Source organism: Diadema setosum, chromosome 15, assembly GCF_964275005.1.
Source record: "Diadema setosum chromosome 15, eeDiaSeto1, whole genome shotgun sequence".
NCBI lineage: Eukaryota > Metazoa > Echinodermata > Echinoidea > Diadematoida > Diadematidae > Diadema > Diadema setosum.
The window spans coordinates 3389367-3409536 of record NC_092699.1 but is presented as its reverse complement, the minus strand read 5'-3'; the positions used below and the strand labels follow the sequence as shown (position 1 = coordinate 3409536).

General features: G+C 38.9%; 1 protein-coding gene across 1 annotated transcript in view; it reads left to right on the top strand.

The window, feature by feature from the left end:
• The window catches only part of LOC140239276 (procollagen-lysine,2-oxoglutarate 5-dioxygenase 1-like), a 57497-nt gene that overhangs the window by 4853 nt on the left and 32474 nt on the right, over nt 1-20170 (top strand). The window contains exons 3-11 of the mRNA XM_072319149.1: nt 1324-1460; nt 3839-3953; nt 5638-5793; nt 7118-7181; nt 11182-11279; nt 15189-15290; nt 16850-16981; nt 17714-17835; nt 19002-19103. Coding sequence (XP_072175250.1) covers nt 1324-1460; nt 3839-3953; nt 5638-5793; nt 7118-7181; nt 11182-11279; nt 15189-15290; nt 16850-16981; nt 17714-17835; nt 19002-19103 — 1028 coding nt within the window. The remainder of the gene's footprint in view (nt 1-1323; nt 1461-3838; nt 3954-5637; nt 5794-7117; nt 7182-11181; nt 11280-15188; nt 15291-16849; nt 16982-17713; nt 17836-19001; nt 19104-20170) is intronic.

Sequence of the window (20170 nt, the reverse complement as noted above, 5' to 3'; positions counted from 1 at the left end):
TTTTATGTTTATTGCGTGCTACTGTATATAGCTGAAAATCGACATCATTTTGCTCATGTTGAAGATTTCAGTGTAGCCTCAATTTTCTCTTTGATTTGAGAAGAATATCAAGTTTAGTAGCCAGTAGAGATTGTTAATGCTTTGTCTTGATGAATGGGTGAATATCTATTCCCCTTCCCCTAAATCAAAAGTGCATGAGAGATACATGCGTACATCCATAGTATAGATATCTTGTAAACGGACAGACAGACAGAGAGGATGAAGTAAATAGGGAGTATGAAGAATACAAAATACTTTAAAGCAAGCAAGAAAACCGTCAATTTCACAGTCCCAATACTGCCAAACAAAGAAATTACAGGTGACATTTACAACCCTTAGGTGAATTAGAAAGTAGTGGATGAGAGAGCAAAATAGTTTTTGTAAGGGTCACTTATGTGTATTAGTGTAGTGTGTGTGTGTGTGTGTGTGTGTGTGTGATATTTTCAGAGATACCAAAGGGTAAGGAAAAGAAAATATTGACTGTAAGACTTGCCAAAACAAGAAAACTCCACAGTTACTGGAGTGATACAGCTTGTAACTCTTATGGAATTTAATTATAGGCCTTTGTTGATTTTTTTTTCTTTTTTTAGATCACAGAAAGGAAGGTTAGAGGACTAATTACTATTTAGAATTTGAGCATAACATGGAAAATAAAAATTGAGAGATTTTGTTAATCCTTTTATTGCGGAATCATTGAAGTGGTACCACTGTATTAACTAATTATTCTTATGTGTTGTGTTGGCTATTTGTACGAGACGATGGTAACATGAAGGTGATGCACATTAGATGATGTCTTCTCTTGGCCACCATGTGCTCTTGGAAGTAAATATTTCAGGATTATTCCATCAGGGACTTAGGCAACATTTGTTCAAGTGAAAAAAGAAAAGTGACAATAAAAATAACAGATAAAAGTGTTGTTGTTTTTTCTTCAATTGGAAAAAAAAAAACAAGAAAAAAGATATAAATAAAAGGGTTAGGGTAAGGGTTTGTTAACTCCCTATGGGATTTTCCTGTCTGATATGTTTGTTTGATACTTTAATATTCCTCATTAATAAGAGATTGTGTATCATGGAGTTGGAAGTAGAATTCAAGTTTGCCAAGACAAGTGGTAGCTATTAATTGTAAACTCACTGTTCTTTTGCTCATGACTTTCATAATCATGTAATATCAATAGATTAATCTGTCAGTCTGTATTATCAGTTTACAATTAGCAATCAGTGTATTAGTAACAGTAATCCTCCCCCCCCCCCCCCCAACACACACACACACACTTCCAACCTGCAGGTGCTTGGCATGAATGAGGAGTGGCAGGGTGGAGACATTGCCACCAGTCCTGGAGGTGGATGGAAGGTCAACCTACTGAGGGAGGAACTTGTCAAGTATAAGGACCAGGAGGACCTGGTCATATTGTTCACTGACAGGTGAGGAGGGAGAAGGAGATCTACGGAATCATTCTCATCGTCACCAGGGCCTTATGGAGGTCTGGGATTTGTCTGCCTTCTTTATTCAAGAAATACAGTGCACTCCCATTATAGTGAACACGGTTGTAACACAATTCTGGTTACAATGGAGGAAAAATTTAGACCCCAACATTATCAGCTCTAGTATGTTCTCAGTTGTTTTATTTGTTTGGCTATACATGACAAGATTCGGTGTAACAAAGGAAAGTGCGGTCATGAGCACTTCGTTAAAATGGGAGTCCACTGTATGACAATAGACACCCAGTGCGTGCAAAAAGAAAATTGCAGGGGTCTCTATTTTTGGAGATTTTGCAAATAGCCTGAATCAAGAAAATAATAATGTACCAGTTGATATAAAGATGTGTGCAAAGAGCAACACATGAGGGGGCCCATACTTCCCAAATTAAAGGAGACCTCTGGATGATTTTCAGATTTTTACATTTGAACAACTATGAATTAGTTATACCGAGGACAGAGTTTCCAGAATTTGTGATGATTGGGATGAAGAATAAGAATATTTTCAAAATCTAGAACAAATTGAAATGAACAAGGATGATGACATGGCAGAGTCACCATAAAAATGCATGAGTTGGAGCTCAAGGAAGCAGAACAAAAGAAGAAGGCATGCATAGATTTTACACAGGTGAACTCGCAAGCAAGTGGTATTGTAATGGAATTACACTGCTACATTTCTGAAATATGTGAACCTCTATGTCATCATCCTTGTTCAGTGTAATTTGTTTAAGGTTTTTCAAAGTATTTTTTTGTGTCTCTGCTCAAGAACCACAATAAATTCCATAGATCTATACATGGAGTTGTCGATTTATGTACTACATGATGTGAAATTATGAAAATCGTCTGGAATGTCCCTTTAAAGGAATACCGTTATTTGAAGAATTATATTCTCTAGAATCAAAAGTGATAGAGCTTAAATAAGTCTTTTCTTTTTCAAACTGCACTGTCAAACTTTCTACATACAGTGTACTTGGCAGATAGTTTTTACCAATGTGATGGAATAATTATGCAAATGGACACCATGCCCCCAGCTCTCAAAACTGCCCTCACCCCCCTGCCCCCAAGTTTGCAATATTCTGTGGTAAGAGTCTGCAACAATGTGTGGATGATGAACTTGAGGTACTCCAGTGAGTACAAGACCCCGGGTCTCTTAATAATTATATATTTTCATGCAATGTAGCAGATCTTATCTTACACTTACAGTCAAACCTGCCTTAGCAGCCACCTGTCTATGGCGGCCACTGAAAAATCCCCTGAGAGAAAAACTCTGTTAAAGACCTTGTGTATAGTGACCGCCTGTCTAACACGGCCAGCGGCCACAAATTTTGTTTCCCGCGGTAGATTTTAACCTGTCTATAGCGGCCAAAGACCCAATGGAGCCCTAGCCGAGCTGATAATTCAAGAGTGTTTTTCTGCTTTGTAGCCATGCGGGCAACGTTCAGTGATCACCATTCATCCCCCATTCAGTCATAATAATGCTCTAATTGTTGAGCTTTCTTCACGACAGTACACATTTACTACTGAGCAACAATTTCATGCACCAGCATGATTAAATGCATGAAACACACATGTGCATATTGTACATACACAGATAGATGTACATGTAAGGATACAACGATGATACATGTACATGTAAGCAATGCACACAAAGTTGGATTACCTGTCAACAGCGGCCACCTGTCTATAATGGCTACTTTTCCCATCTCCCTTGGGTGACCACTATAGACAGGTTTGACTATACTGTGTGGTAGTCCCTGTGTATTGAAACAGAGTTGTGCGAGAATGTCACTGTGTCATTACTGACTACAAGCAGGATGGTAAAGGATGGACCCTTTTGATTTGCATGATTTCATGTTGCATAGTTTCAAAATTTGGATCCCCACATTCAAATGTTACCGCCGAAATACTCATTTTCAAGAAAAAAAATACAAATTTGGAAGGAGTCCTGAAGAAGTTTAGTTGAGTTACACTCAGACTGACCAACTTCTGTATGGCTAGCTGTTGCTGCAAAGTTGATGTGGTTCTCTTTCTTGACTTTGCCTTGATTTGCACAGTATCTCAATATGCGTCTTTGCATTATTAAATTCATACTTTGTTACTCTTCTAGGACAGTTAACTGATTGGAACTAGCAAACCATCGGTGAGGGAGGGAGGTGCGGGATTGTGAGTTACTGTAAAGTATATTTCTTATTCAAACTTTTCATTGTAAAAGTCTGTGACAGTGTTTATGATGTTTGAATTGGTAACTAAAACCAACTAACGCTATTGGGACAAACCTTAATTTTTTTTTCTGTTTCTTTTCCTGTCTTTCCTTGCTTTTGTAGCTATGATGTTGTTTTCCTCTCAGATGCTGACGAGATACTCAAAAAATTTAAGACATTCAAGTCGAACCTGCTGTTCTCTGCAGAAAACTACCTGTGGCCTGACAAGTCTTTGGCAGTGAGTATTCTGGCTTTGATTGGCTGTGTTTGGCTCTGATTGGATGTGATCATGATTGGCTTTGATTCGAACGTTTTGATTCCAAGAAAAAATTGCATATTATGTACTGGTGTTTCTAATCTAGTTTTTTTTTTTCCAAATTGTCATATAGAAAAATTATGCAAGATAACCTGAATTACATACGATATGCAGATACAGTAGATAGATACATGTAGGTACATATGTTTGTGTGTGTATGTAAATACACACACAAAATTGTACTGTGTCAAATGAAATTGAATAATGTGATCTATCAGACTTATCTTGCACAGTAGTTAGTGCTGGTACTGGTGTTGTCCCCAAAACAATTTCTTAAAATTAAGCTACAGCACTGATGGTTTGATAACTGTGTCGCAATACCCATTGCAATTGTGCACCCCAACGCTACCATCATCTATACACCATCATGGATTCATGCAGGAATTATAGAATCCCATGCAGCAGTAGGTCCTGTATTAGTAAGTCATGATTTTTAGGTCAACCTGCTTACACTGTACTGATTAGAAGTTTGGAATTGAATGCTGGTGCTTCCATTGAGATAGCACAAGCACCCAAATTGAAATCACCCTTTTTATGCCTCCGCAACGAAGTGGCCGGAGGCATTATGTTTTCGGGTCGTCCGTCCATACGTCCGTCCGTACGTCCGTCCGTCCCGTTTTGTTTTTGTCGATATCTCAAGAACCGTGTGGTGGTTTTACATCAAACTTGGTATGAGGGTATATCCTTGGGGGATAATACTTTGTGTGGATTTTAGGGTCACAGGGTCAAAGGTCAAAGGTCACAGGTTATTTTGTGAGAAAAATTGAAATTTCATGTTTTTCTCCATATCTCGCAAATGGTTCAAGGTATCTTCATGGAACTTAGTATATATGCTTGTACCGATGGGCAGTGATTATCTAGAGAAGTTGGGGGTCATAAGTCAAAGGTCAGGGGGTCAAAGGTCAAGGTCAACTTCTCAAAATATCACTACTTTCCTTATATTTATGCAATGAATGTTTTTTTTTTTTTACTTGATGTATACATGTATTACCCAATATATATTCTGTGGGAGGTTTCTTGCCAAAGGTCAAAAGGTCAAGTGAAAGTGCTGAATTGCACTTTTTCCTCCATACATTGTATCTCAAAAGTAACTCAAGGTATCATCATGAAACTTACATATTTATCCATGTTCAACCTAACAGTGATTCTCTTTGGAACTGTGAGGTCAAAGGTCAAAGGCCAGGTTTAGATAATGCTATTTTCCCGTTTGATACTGAAATTATACTTTTTCTCAATACCTTGAAAAATTACTCAGTGCATACGTGTAACTTATAAAAGGGTCAAAAGTCAAGTAAAAATCATCAGTTCCCCAAATACCTGCACTCTGACATTTTAATCATTCATCCAATTGAACCTAGTTGTAGGAAAGTGAACATTCAGCACATTTGTGTCAAACCTGTCATATTAATATTTTGCCACTTGTTTGAAACTGTCATCACACATTGTCAAGACATTGTACTATAGACCTATTAGGAGAACCATGCATTGTGGCGGAGGCATATCAGTCGCCGTAGCGATATATCTAGTTTATTTATTTTATTTAATTTATTATTTTTTTTGTTTTTTGGTCACATAATTTTTCTCACTTTTTGCCTTTCCTGTGTAGACGGCTTACCCACCAGTGTCCAGTGGCTACCCGTATCTGTGTTCAGGTCTCTACATGGGCTATGCACCATACATGTACCGGGCAGTCACCTACCAACCAATAGAAGACCTGGGAGATGACCAGCTGTTCTTCACACACCTCTTCTTAAATGAAAGGGTAAGAAAACTAACTTGTAACAGGCACCTTACTCCTGATCTGTAGAATTCTTCACCTCCACATACATCATATGCTGCCTTGAATTTGTTCAATACTGCAATTAAAGCACCAGATGTATTATTTATTTCTGATAAAATTGTAACTTGCTGTTATGAAATCATGTGTATATATTCACTTATATAATTTTGAGAATGGATCTTAGGCATATTCTGAATTTGAGTTCCTGAGTGTATAATGCATAATGTATTCAACAAATGTTTGCATTTACCAGTTTTTATAACAGAAAAATGGGAGATATGTGACCTGCCACTGTGAAAGCCTGATTAAGTCCATCAACATCAATTTCATGATTTTGATATAAATCTAAAACTCATTATCAATGATACATATTCTATTCTGCTGTATTTGTATTAAAGTAGAAACATCTACCCCAGAATTAGCGAGAAGGCTAGCCATGAGAATAAACGGTGTATAGAAAACCTGTCAAAGAATTTGGGTGTACTCAGACATGCAGGACATGTAAGATCGAAGCAAACTAAGTTACAATGTAGATGTTTGCACTGTAGTAACATGCTTCAAGGAGAATTTGAAATTTTGTTCCAGTTGTATCATATTTCGTGAGAATTTAGATGAACTTTAAATTTCAAGTCTGATCTCAATTTGAGCTTTTATGTATCAAAGATTACTTGATTTTGCATTTTTCCTTTCTTCAGGGTTTAAAACTTTGTCAGCAAATTGTGCTAATTGGTCACATATTATATTCAAAGAGAGTTAAAAGTAAATTAACACTTTGGAAATTCCCTAAACACACCAAGAAGTGTTCTATGGAACATAGTCTTCAGGCAGTGCACTTTAGATAATTGTCTCCAGGCTTAAACAGGGCAAGGTCAATGTCCCAAAAGCCTGTTGAATGAGACTAGCAAAGTCTCTGACTTGTTTTGATGAATAGATGTGTGTATTGTACTTGAGATCTCATGGAAAAGAGGCAATAGCTTGTACTTTGTCTTTCTCTCTGTTTTATATTATATGCATCTGAATGTGGGCATTCCAGTGGTGTATAAAATATAATGCAATATCTCCCTTCTGCTCACTATACAAAGTGAAAAAGTTTCCACCCTCATGATTTTGACTTTATATATTTGTTTTTGTTTTGTGTCTCCTTATTTTATTTATTCATTTTTTTAAGCAAAGATGAGTGTGATTGGTGCATATGATCAGAGATATAAAAGCACAAAGGTCCTGACATCACAGTGACATTCATGAGAGTTCTGATGATTATGATAATTTTGCATAAGGGCATAGAACCTCCCCATCACCTTTTCAGGAAACGTGGAAGATCATGTTGGACAACCAAGCAAGGATTTTCCAAAATTTGAATGGTGCAAAAGGTAAATATATTGAGAAATGTGGTTAAGTTCAATCAAAAACAGAGTCGCTTTCAGATGGTGGTAAGAGATGTTTAAAGACACCCAGTCGCGAGGATACATGGACATATTTCAGCCGCGGGCGGCAGCACGTAAACTCGCTTCCGAAGTTGCTACGAAGCGAAATGTGTGTGTGCGCAAGACATCCCTAAAGCAATGTATCGCGCTATAGTATCTCGTTTGCTCGCTTGATTGATCTGAGCGCGGGGAGTACGTTTTGTGTAATGTGAATTGAATGTATGGTATACTGTATGTACTGTGTGATGCAATGTTCGCATGAGCTATAGTAGCTAGCTGCCTATACTTGTACGACTACAGTGTAGGCCTACGCCTTCTCTTCATCGCACCGTCGATCGTCGTCAGTCGTTAACTACACTGTAATCGTCAGATCAGATTATATATAGGTAGGGTGGCCATCATGGACGATGACACATCGTCATGGGTAGCGGATATTACCGCCGAGTTGTCCATTCTGAACGCGGACGATTGGGTCGGAGACCCTGTGTCTTGTGTAGCCCTACTACATATCGACCATACCACCCTTATTGAAACCGACCGCGTATAATTCGCGCACTGAACACTTAGTACGCACTTCTCTGCGCGCAAAGCACATAAAAATGGATTGGCTTTGAATGTAGATGAGGATGGTGTGGGAAAACGCGATTTATTCATTGTTCATTAATGGTTTTAATCAAGGACAAAATTTCGAATGAATATTTTCACCGAATCGTAATGACAGCACAATGTAATGTCTATGGAAGTTTCTAAAAGGCTTCTAAAAAGCTTCGTACAAACGGTGTTCAGTACAACTCGGTTTGCGTGCATTGTCAATGCAAAAACAGCGGTCGATCCTATTAACGCGATTTACCGCGGAGAGCTGAAACGAGGCCACGCAAGTTCGTCGGCGATATTTTTGCACTGAAACTTCGAATCGAAAACGGAACAACGGCATTTGATAGAGCTGGATTTTCTCAATCACGTAGGTCAAGTTTTTTTTTACGTGAATTTCAGTGTTAAATATTCTTATCAAGCAGATAAACATTAGGCGGTCGATTAGTAGTAGGTCCAACCATACTTGCCCTGGCGTGTGTAAATTCAGGACGGGGACCGGAAGCGACTGTGCCCGTGCAGGGCCAACGGCCACAGTTGCACTGCACAGTGTAACTGTGGCCGTGATAGAAGGGGGCCGTGCACCAACCGACATACCTTCAAGTCGAAGTAGGGCCTAAACTAGAATCTATTATTGTTAGATCTATCATCTTTGAACCTTTAGTTCCCCTGTTTAAACGTTAGAGTTCTACCAGATCTATTGGGTTAGACTACATGTATGATGGAGCTTGCGATAGATCTATTCATTTTTTTTTTAAATTTATTTGCAAATCCTAAATCATATTCTTGGGGAATTTGCATAACATGATTGATATGAAAAACTTCTCATTTAATGGGACTAATGACATTAAACTGACCCAGCAAATGTCATTTCAATTACGGCATTATCATAATTTGACATAAATGAGAACGCGGAATTATACATAGAAAAATAGGTCTACTTGTCGATCAAACGCAAATGCCCTAAAGTTACTGATACTAGATTAGAAAAAGTCATTCCACTTCAATTACTGATTCATTTGTAGACTTCTACTTACACATCATCTGGATCTGGATTCCTTGAAGTTGTTGACTTGGCCAGCTGGGGTTGCTTGATTGGCGTAAGCCGTGGCAGCACAATTCCACCGTGCATGTCGTAACACGAATTTGCACATTCTAAATAAAAATTCCTGCAAAACTGTTCATGCAACTCCAGCAAGTGGAAAGCAAAATTTTCATCGGCACGCTGACGCTGCGAGCCTCCCCCTCTGGTCTCTTACTTGTCCTCCAGCTAAGAACACGTCTCTCTGCGTTCTCCACTCGTCGATAGCGTCAAACAAGTAGATACGTTGCCTCGAGTTGGACGGCTGTTTGATCTCCATTGTGAGGTTTCATTACTAAACCAAAGCCAAGGCTAAGCCGAAACAGTACAGCACTTTTTATTGCAAACAGTACTCGCATACCACACACAATATTGATACTGACATACCGGTACCGACGACTTTCTTTCAACTTTGTTATGTTACGATCCGGCCCAACGTACTGTAAGCTGTACGTATAACACATGCAGCTGACGCAGCAGACAACATTGCACGATGAGATCATAACAACCTGCCATATGGCCATATGCATTGCAACTTGCTATACATGAAGCTTAGAGTTTTAATATTTCTTCATCAAAGCATATTTATAAATACCAAATATTAAACAACGTAATATATGAATAATTTATGATATTGTTATATAATATTTTCAGACATTTTTAAATATTATTGCCTAGATTGCTGAAATTGGCACCATAGTGCATATAAACAGAGACTGGAGCCAGATACGTACGTACGTACACCCTACACAGCTCTCACTACTTGTTGTGTCGCGGACCGGGAGAGATTTTCATGCGCATGGCTGTTGTGCGGTTTTGTGCATGCACCCATTCGGCCCCATTCGGTAGGTATTCGGGCGTCCATGTTGAAATTACAGTGGACAGCTCACACGGCGCTCGTGCCCCATCAGGTTTTCGCTGGTGCGCTGCGTAGCGTCGTGTTCGGCATTCGGTACGTACGGGGGTACAATAACGGGAGGAGCAGCTTGTCGTGCTTTTCTACTGAGCTGCGAATCGCCTGCGACGACCGGCTGCCTTTAATTAGTACCGTTTATGCAGTTTAATGCAAGTACAGTCAACCTTGCTTAAAAATTGGTCTGTGAAACATAATGTTAAATGTAATTGTACAAAACTATATTAAGTTGAATAGTCATCTATGGAGCAAATATCTTTTCAAGTCCTCTTCTCTTTATATTCTATTGATTTTAATCCTTCATAAGTCAAATTTTCTCTAAGTTGAAGCTATTTCTGCAGTCCAAATAGATTCAACTTTACTGGGCATGGTTGGCTGTATTTCACAGTATTTCAGCTAATCTACACGTGTGTATATATGTTAAATTTTTAAGTGAAATATGCACAATTTTCTCCTGAAAATAAAACTGTTATGCTGAATAAAAGTAAAGCCTTACTACATTTAAGTCATAGAGTGCAGTTGATAACAGTCTACTTGCAATCGCTTCAGTCAGTGCTATTTTAGCCATTCTATCATACTTTTTTTTTTTTTTTTACGTAGTGAACTTATAGAAAAGTAGAAAAACCGAGGTCTGACCAAATAAAGAACATGATTTTAGAAAAGTGAACCAAGACATGATTGGCACTTCGTTTTATGCTTTTGCACTTCCAATGTAAATGAAACAAATGCCTCTCTTTCAGAAAATACCATGATTAAATCAGCCTTGTTACCTAAAGCATGTATCGTCAGCTGAAAACCAGAAGGACTTTATTGCAATTTTAGGGGGTATTGAGTTACTGGTATCATATTATAGAACTTGATCTGCTGTACATTTTGGTGTCAATTGAAGTAGATTATTTTTGTTTTCAGTAAAAAACACGTTGAGGACAGAGCTGATTTTGCTACAACAAACATTTCCCATAGACACCTACCCAAGTGTACTCTGGACTTGTCTTCAATGGGTTGAAAATTAAAACCGCAAGGGTGCTATTTCATCATGTATTTGGAATAGTGCTTATAAATCTACCTGCTTTTGATTAAATAAACTTTTTTATTTCATGAAACCTGATTGTTTCATTTGTACTTCAATAATATGCTCAAATCTTGGAACAAGATAGTGCCCTTCTGGTTCTTAGTTGATGATATTTTTGGCTGTCTTTACAGCCAATTTGTGATGTTGTCTTGGTTGTATGATGTCATTTTGATAGCAAGCATGTTCCCTTTAAATATTCATGTTAATACACATGTACAATGTAGTTTGTGAGTACTTTTACCTCATGGGCCTTTCCGTAATGTCCAACTCTGTGAAAATTTGTTTTTAGATGATGTCAAACCAAGATTTGAAGGAAGAAACAGCCTTCTTCACAACACCAAGTACAACACAGTTCCCTCCCTGCTTCATGGCAATGGCTGGGCAAAGGTAACTTCTAGCAATCTCATTCTTTAGTAGTAGAAGACTTCACGGTGCACCACATATTCCTTTCTTTGGTGTGGGTTGTATATGTGGCCCTCAAAAACACTTCATGTGTGTGATCAGGATCACATACCAGAGAAAGAATGTGTAGTGCACCGTGAAGCCTTCTACTGCTATATTATGCTCTACTGCCACAGGCACCTTTGAACATTTCAATATAATTCTGTCAAGAAATCTTATTTTCAAATCTTATTTTTATGCCTCCGCCACGAAGTGGTGCGGGAGGCATTATCAGAGTTGGAGTCTCTGCATTATGTTTTCGGGTTGTCCGTCCGTCCTTCCGTCCGTCCGTAATGATTTTTGTGGACAACGTAACTAAAAAACCTTCTGAGGTATCCTAATGAAACTTGGCATGTACATGTATGTGTATTAAGGGGTGAAGTTGTGCCTATCAACTTTTTGGTGCACATGCTCAAGGTCAAAGGTCAAAAGTTCAAGGTCAAATACGTAAAATTTCACTATTTCCACCATATCTATGCAATGCCCGAAGATATTTTCTTGAAACTTGGTGTATACATGTATTACCTACTTAAGATTCTCTGGTGAAAATTTGGGGTCATGAGGTCAAAGGTCAAAAGGTCAAGAAAAAATATTAAAACTTCACTTTCTTCTCCATACCTTGGAAATTGTTCAAGGTATCATCATGAAACGTACTGACTGGCAGTGATTATCTAGAGAATTAAGGGTTCATGGGGTCAAAGGTCAGGGGTCAAAGGTCGAGGGCAACACTTCAAAATTTTACTATTTCCCTCATATTTATGCAATGCCAGCAGGATTATTTTTTTACACTTGGTGTATGCTTGTATAACCTAATAGAGATTCTCTGAAAGTTTTTTTTTTCTTTATTTTTTTGCCTCAAAGGACAAAAAGTCAAAGATCAAGTGAAAGTGCTGAACTAACTTTTTCCTCCATTTTTCAGAAGTGGCTCAAGTTATCTTGAAACTTACTACATATTTATGCATGTTCTGCCTGACAGTGATTATCTCATGAATTGTAGGGTCAAAGGCTAGATGAAAATGGTAACAATTTGCTATTCAATACAGAAATTGCACTTTTTCTCCATACCTTGAAAATTGCTCAATGCATAAACTTATGAATGGGTCAAAGTCAAGTTAAAGTCCTTAAATCCCCAAATACATGCTCTCCTATTCATCCAATTAAACCTAGGTCAAGGAAGGTGAACATAGGAGAATCATGCATTATGGCGGAGGCATACCAGTCGCCATAGCAACATTTCTAGTTGTTTTTCTTATTTCTGTCGACAGGAATGACATGTTTTGCAGTTTAAATGAGACCAATAATCAATGGAGACAAGACCCATTGAGATGTGAAAGAGAAATTATAGCTAGGACCTTAAAATCAGGGACTTTAATAAGAGTGTCTTTTGTACATGTACATGTAGCTGCATGCATATTCTGAGTTTGTCCGTGTTTCTTAGTGAAGTACACTGTCATCCTAATTGACCATTGGCAACTTTATTGATGGTGTTTGTAAATCCATCCTTGACCCTAATATGGCTGGAGGCAGGGACCTCTCAGCACCTCTCCTCCCTGTATAGTCTTTTGAGTCGGAAATGCTTAATTGGTATTAATTCCAGGACTTCTTGTGTGTGATGTCTACCAAACAGTTTGATACCACATTTGTGTTGATCAGACTTACAAGCTTCAACCATCAGATTATAATAACTGACCCCATGTCTATCAAAATGTGCATATTTGGCATTTATTATTGCTTTTTTAGCTCACCTGAGCCAAAGGCTCAAGTGAGCTATTGCGATCGCCCTTCGTCCAGCGTCCGGCATGCGTCGTGCGTCGTCCGTTGTCCGGCGTCCGTTGTCCGTCGTCTGTTGTGCGTAAATTTTTTACATTTTCATCTTCTTGTTGAAAACCCCAAGACTGATTTTCATCAAACTTGGCAGGTAGCATCCCTAGGGGGTTAGGAACTTAATTTGTTAAAATGGGTATCATTTTCATCTTCTTGTTGAAAACCCCAAGACTGATTTTCATCAAACTTGGCAGGTAGCATCCCTAGGGGGTTAGGAACTTAATTTGTTAAAATGGGTACCATGCCCCACCCAGGGGGCCCCCAGGGGGCCCAAACCCCCCCAAAATTAAGGAATCTGTAAAAATCTTCTTCTCTAGAGCCAGAAGTGATAGCGCTAAGTTAATACTATGAGTTAGTACATTGATGACTGTAGTTTCAAGTTTGTTCATGGCAGAATCAGGGGTGCCCCCCTTGGGACCCAGGGGAGGGGGGTGGGGAGGGGTCCCAATAGGGCCTAAATTGTACATTTTCATCTTATTCTTGAGAACCCCATGACCAATTTTCACCAAACTTGGCAGGTAGCATCCCTAGGGGGTTAGGATCTCAATTTATTAAAATGGGCACCATGCCCCACCTAGGGGCCCCCAGGGGGGCCCAAACCCCCCAAAATGAAGGAAAGATCTAATTTCCTTCCGCTCCTCCACTTCAACCCGTTCTCTTCGTTCTTCCTCCGCTCTCCAATTATCACGTGGTCCCCGCACTTGTACACGTTATGGTGATAGGGCCTTTTCAGTTATTTCCCCACTTCTTTGGAATGAACTCCCTTTTTATATTCGTAACGCTGAAAATGTTGATAGGTTTAAGTCATTGTTGAAAACTCATCTGTTTACACAACCTTAATCTTGCTGTTGTTGTTGTTGCTGTCGTTATCATAATATGTACATAATGCTGTATTTTGTTTTTACGTTATATATATTATTTTTCCCCGATTTGATGCGCTTAGAAACATCAGTATTAAGCGCTATATAAATGTTATTCATTATCATTATCATTATCTTTAAAAATCTTCTCTAGAATCAAAAGTTATAGAGCTAAGATAATACTATGAGTGAGTACATTAATGACTGTAGTTTCAAGTTTGTTCATAGCAGATCCAGGGGTACCCCTCTTTGGGGCGGGGGGGGGGGGGGGGGGGGGGTGGGAAGGTCCAAATGGGGGCCTGAATTGTACATTTTCATCTTCTTCCTGAAAACCTCATGATGGATTTTCGTCAAACTTGGCAGGTAGCATCCCTAGGGGGTCAGGATCTCAATTTATCAAAATGGGCACCATGCCCCACCCAGAGGGCCCCAGGGGGCCCCAATCCCCCCAAATTAAGGAATCTTAAAAAATTTGGGCCCTTATTGTACATTTTCATCTTCTACTTGAGAATGCCTGGTCAAATTTTAGTGGAGCTGTGAATAATTTACATGTAGATTAGTGACTGCGTGAAAGGTGAACTTGCGATACTCAGGTGAGCGCTAGACCCGTGTGTCTCTTGTCTTGTGGTAAAACAGTTTGTAATTTCCAGAAATTAGTTTATTTTCTAAAGTTAATTCATGCCAACATTGATGTATTTCTTGTGCTGTTTTCATTCTGTGAAATAGACAATAAGGTATTGAAAGTAAGTTGATATGAGAAGACTAGTGATTTATGTCCCACCTGAGAAATGTAAAGCAGATTGATCTAGGGACAGCCATTTTGGAAATGTGCCTTGTAGTACTGTATGAAAGCTGTTATTTTTGTGAGGGTTTAATTTTCCTGAATTTCGCAAATCACTGTTTAACTGAAAATTTAACAACATGCAAAAATATCTCGAAGTGACAGCCATTTAGTACACTTACAATGTATGATACCGTCAGTGTCAAAATCGCAAAAACAACAATCTTACAAAAATGTCTGTGACCTCATTCGTAGAAATATCTATGCAAAAATAATAGCTCATACAGTAGCTCACATTTGCTTGACTTTTTGGTTCTGGTGTGAGTGGAATATACATGTAAGTTTCCTTCCAGTAGTAATACCATTCTGTCCATACCGTGTTCTTCCCAGGTTGCACTAAATCACCTCACCAACTATGTACCAAACCAGTGGACTTGGGATGCTGGCTGTATCCGGTGTATGTCCAACAAATTCAGTTTCAATGGACTGACGGTAAGGTTGTAGCTCTCAAAGGGTCAAAAATAAAACTACACCTGTAATCCTTTCAGTTACCACACACAGGCATACTAGGCAATGGGTTTGTTTCTTGTAAAAATGTTTTCATCTGATCGCATCAATCAGTTTAACCAAGTCAGACCAGGCATTTGACTGGACTGGGTATGTCACGGATCAATGATATTCTTTTATAGCACTTGGAATGGTAGGTAACTTATTGTTACATTTGGGCTGCTGCACATGGTATGGGTATTTTCAAATAGAATAATCCCACTTTAAAGGGGCTGTACAGTACTGGTTGAGGTGGGGATTCATGTTTTGAACATTCCTAAGTCAGATAATGAGAAACCTCTTATGAAATATAAAAGAGCATGTACTTTCAACGTTTTATTCAACGTTTATTTGATGAAAATTGGTTTTCAAATGGCTGAGATGTCCAAAAAAGCGATAATGATAAAAGGCGACAGGCCACGCCTTTTATTAGGATCTCTTTGTTTCACCTTGTTTTTGGATATCTCAGCCATTTTAAAACCGATTTTCATTGAATAAACTTTTGATACCCCTTAGACTTGCATGCTCTTTGACATCTTGTAGAGTGGTTTCTGAATATCTCGCAACACGTTAAAAGCTAAATCCTCACCTCGACCAGAACTGTACACACCCTTTATTGTGATGTTGGGTTGTTTTTTTTTTTTTATGCATTTGAAAGAGTGCTGTGCGATCAATTTCAAAATTCATTCATCAGTAAAAACTAATTTTGTTCAAACTTCATGTGTATGAATTATGGGGAAAGAGATATATTTGTGGATGTGAATTATGTTTTTTGTGACATATGTGAAGATGATAGGAGAAGGGCAAGGAATCACAAGTTACATGACCCGAAGGCTACTGAAAGTCCAGGGCGAAAGTTCTCTCCCTTGGCAATATTGAAAGAAAGCAAAAGTCAATTAAAGGGGCATTCTGGACCATTTTATAGTTTGCCTGAAAAGAAAGAGTAAAATTTCATCATTTTGATTTGCCCAATTAGTAATTTTGGAGTGTAAAGTGCTTGGTATCATTTGGTAGAAAGCAAACTATATACAGTAATTTACTAGTATTGTATATTATACAGCATAGATTATGTTAAATATTGTACATTGATTATTATCAATTATGGATGCTGAATGAATGAATGTGATTAACAACAGTCAGAGGGGCTGTCAGAGCAGAGTAAAAAGTATGTATTGCACTGACATGCCTTTCTGTAACTGGACCAAAGACTTATTTGTTTTTCAAACACAGAAGAACCAGACTTCATGTTGAATGAACATTGGATATAACTCTATCTCAGAATCTAACTCTAATTGCCGACATAAAGAATGTCAAATCTGCCTGAAAATGCATATTTTTAAATTATAAGCAAACATGAAGCACAGTACTGTTGCAATAGTGTTTTCTATTATAGCCTTTCTTTTCCTTGAGTGTGTAGGGACGAATGCGCTATGTGTTGTGGACTGTACGTATGGACATCGGTAATTATTATTATGAAACATGGATTTCTTCTAACATTCACACAGGTGGAGGACTATCCAGTGGTTATGGTGGCGGTCTTTGTCAGTGTCCCCACACCGTTCTTTGATGAATTCCTCCAGCACATTGTAGAGATCAACTATCCAAAGAGCCGCATCGATCTCTTCATTCACAACAGGGTGAGTAGACATGAGGCTGGACTCAAGAAAGGCGGGGAGACCTCTGGATTTGGACTTGTCTTACTCCCCCCCCCCCCCCCCAAATGTGGAAAAATGAACCAGATAATGATTGTAACTGATTGACAAGTTGCTCTACATTGATGGAAATACAGATTTATTTAGTGTTCTAGCAGTAGCCATGATAAAATATCTTGGGCATTCATACTCAGGTTGGACTCAAAACTAACGATCTCCTAATTTGCTAGGCAGGTGTCATATCCACTACTAGCAAGCTTTTGATCCGTCACTATCAGCTGCTACAAAGGCAACTCTACACAGCTATTATTAGTTTGAATGGGTAGTGATTCTTGAAGTTCATATTTCTAGAGACTGCTTTACATTTTGTAGACCAACAGGCAGTAGTCATATAAGATTACGAGGTAAGGGAACTATGATATAGAACTTCAACTGATTAGCTTTAAACAATGATTGTTTTCACAATAAAACAAGGAAAGAGGAAAGATCTTCTCTCTGTCACCATAGAAATGCTGTTATAATTTGGAAATTGTGTTCTCCTGCACAATCTCATATCAATAAGATTCGAGTGTAGGATTTTTTTGCTGTCTAACAGTACACTGATACTGAAATGTTTTTGTAGAAGATTTGTCAATCGATATATCCTTATTGACCCATCAAGGCCTAATGATGTATTGTCACCTGAAATGTACATGTGTATGTCCATTCTGTCTGCAGGCCATGTTCCATTATCGTAGGATTGAGAAGTTCCGCGAAGATATTGGGCCACTGTTCAATAGCGTCAAGATCATCCGTCCAGCAGAGCAGCTGAGTGACGCTGAGGGGAGAAATCGAGGCCTGTAAGTCAACCAAAGTGACTGCACTCCACTGGGAGGGTGGAAGTTGGGGGGGGGGGGGTGGAGGCTTCACAAAGAATTTCAGTAAAAGTTAAAAGTTACTTTCAACTTGATGTCTGATGCCAATGATTTCCCTGTTAAGTTTTGTCAGCCTTCCAGAATCCACTTCAAATTGTTCTCAAAATTTAGAGAAAGATATCTTTGTCTTCCATTTTCTTCATGTACATCAACGGCTGCTTTATAAAGCCTCCAGAATCTTCATTTTCATTATAAGTTAGAATACTTTTGCAGACACACACAGCAAACTATGATTTCAAGTTCCACTTGTCTTATGGGATCAACTTAGATTCTTTTGAACCCCCTACTCTTTCAATATCTGCTGCAGTAGAGACTGTGTAGTCTTGCCAAAGATGAAGAGCTATTTTACTTTGGCGACAGGAAGAAACTTACAAATAGGAGGTGGGGTTGATACGCATTTACAGCAAAATTTGTGCTAACCAAAGAAGTGTACAGGAGGTCATCCTTGCATGCTTTTCTTAAAAGTACAAGGGCCATAAAGTGGTTTTCTGGATTATGCTTGGGGTATATCAAATAATGTCTTTAAATTCTAGAGGCTTAGATTGGCAAGTCACATGCGAATTCAATGTTAATTGAGCAAAAACAGGTGCACTTGCTCACAGTTGTAATAACACATAGTATTACAACTAACAGAAGGGCAGTAGAGTGGGACTGCGTACACTGCAATATTTGCTGCTTAACCCACCAAACACATATGCTCCAGTATTTCTAGCCATTTGCTGAAGCTGGACCAACATTCCGGATATCATTGAGACAGAAATAGCTGAATGACATAATTTTCAAATGAACGAGGGGAGTTGTGAATTAGTGTCTGAAGAAAATTTGATAAACTGTTCAATTTTACCAAATTCTCCTGTTATCTCAGATAAGACTTCAGAGACTATGTTGTTGTTGTTGTTGTCAATACATCTCTTCCATAAATACATGATGATATTTGAGTCAGTATGTAAAGCAGTTTGCAGTTTTCCAGTATTGACCCGCAGGGGAATCCGTGGGAACTCTTCCCACTGAATCAAACCCCCTTTAATAGCTTTCCACACTTCCGCAGTCTAACAATGTATGTATCCACTTATCTTTTCTCCACCACATAGGGATCACTGCATAGCCCTGGAGTGCCAGTATTATTTCTCCGTTGATGCCGATGTCCAACTCACGAACCCACAAGTCTTGATGATTCTCATGGAAATGAACAGGTCTGTGACTCTCTTCTTTCTACCATGCTACTCAAAGTTGGTACAGCGCACTCCCGTTATAACAGGAAAAAATAGTATATTGAGGATTTTGAACGCCGAAGCTGTAATGTGTCATCTGTGTAACCATGGAGCTACCAAAAAGATGGAGTAACACCGGTTGGGGTCCTTTTGAAGTGATGCTCGAAGCCGACTCGTAAAAAGTAATCCTCGCTAAGCCCCCGTGAGCGAGAGCGATGACAGATGAGACAGTGCGTACGCACAATGACGTCATCCGCAGCGCGTTCGCAAACTGGTTCTTACCATGGAGCTACCTAGCTCCATGGTTCCACCATGGAACGTCAATGCATGGGACTACACAAACTGCAACTGCCCCGTCGACTTCGAGCATATTCGATTTAACATGATTCTGAATTAATTATAGCTACAAATAGTGAATCTGCAGTGTAACAAATTGTTTAACATGTCATACCGTCGTTTAGTATGTAAATCACGATATGATACGACCGGCATGTAAACAAACACTGCACTCTCGACACGATCAATAATGGCCGTCACGCTGTCCCGAACAATCACAAAGACAAATAACAGCTGGCTTCACAACGGTATAGATAAAATGTACGCAATTGTACGCAGTCAACACTTACGTAAGATTGTAGTTTCAAATGTCAGCTTTACGGACAGATATTGAAATATGTGGAGAAATGTGAGGGATTTTTATTAAGAATTTTATTCTTAGGGTATGTACTTGCCACAGTCACAAAGCATGACGACAATACACTGTACAGTACCTTCGCTGTTCATGGGCCAATTCAGTTCGTTCAAAGTGCACTGCACTCGGTATCTCCTCTGTTTTGCCTGTGGATATTATGCGCATGCGCGTGGTCTTCAGCAAAGTTTTGCGCAGCCATATGTTGTTGCAAGTCGAGTTTTCGACTCGATACAGCACTATATTGTATGTGCAATGTTGGTGAGTATGACGTCATTTTTGCGGCTCGGAGCATCGTTTGCCAAAGTATCCCCTGCGGGACGAGTTAAGCTGTCCCAGCGAGTGCGGTGCTTTGAAGTCT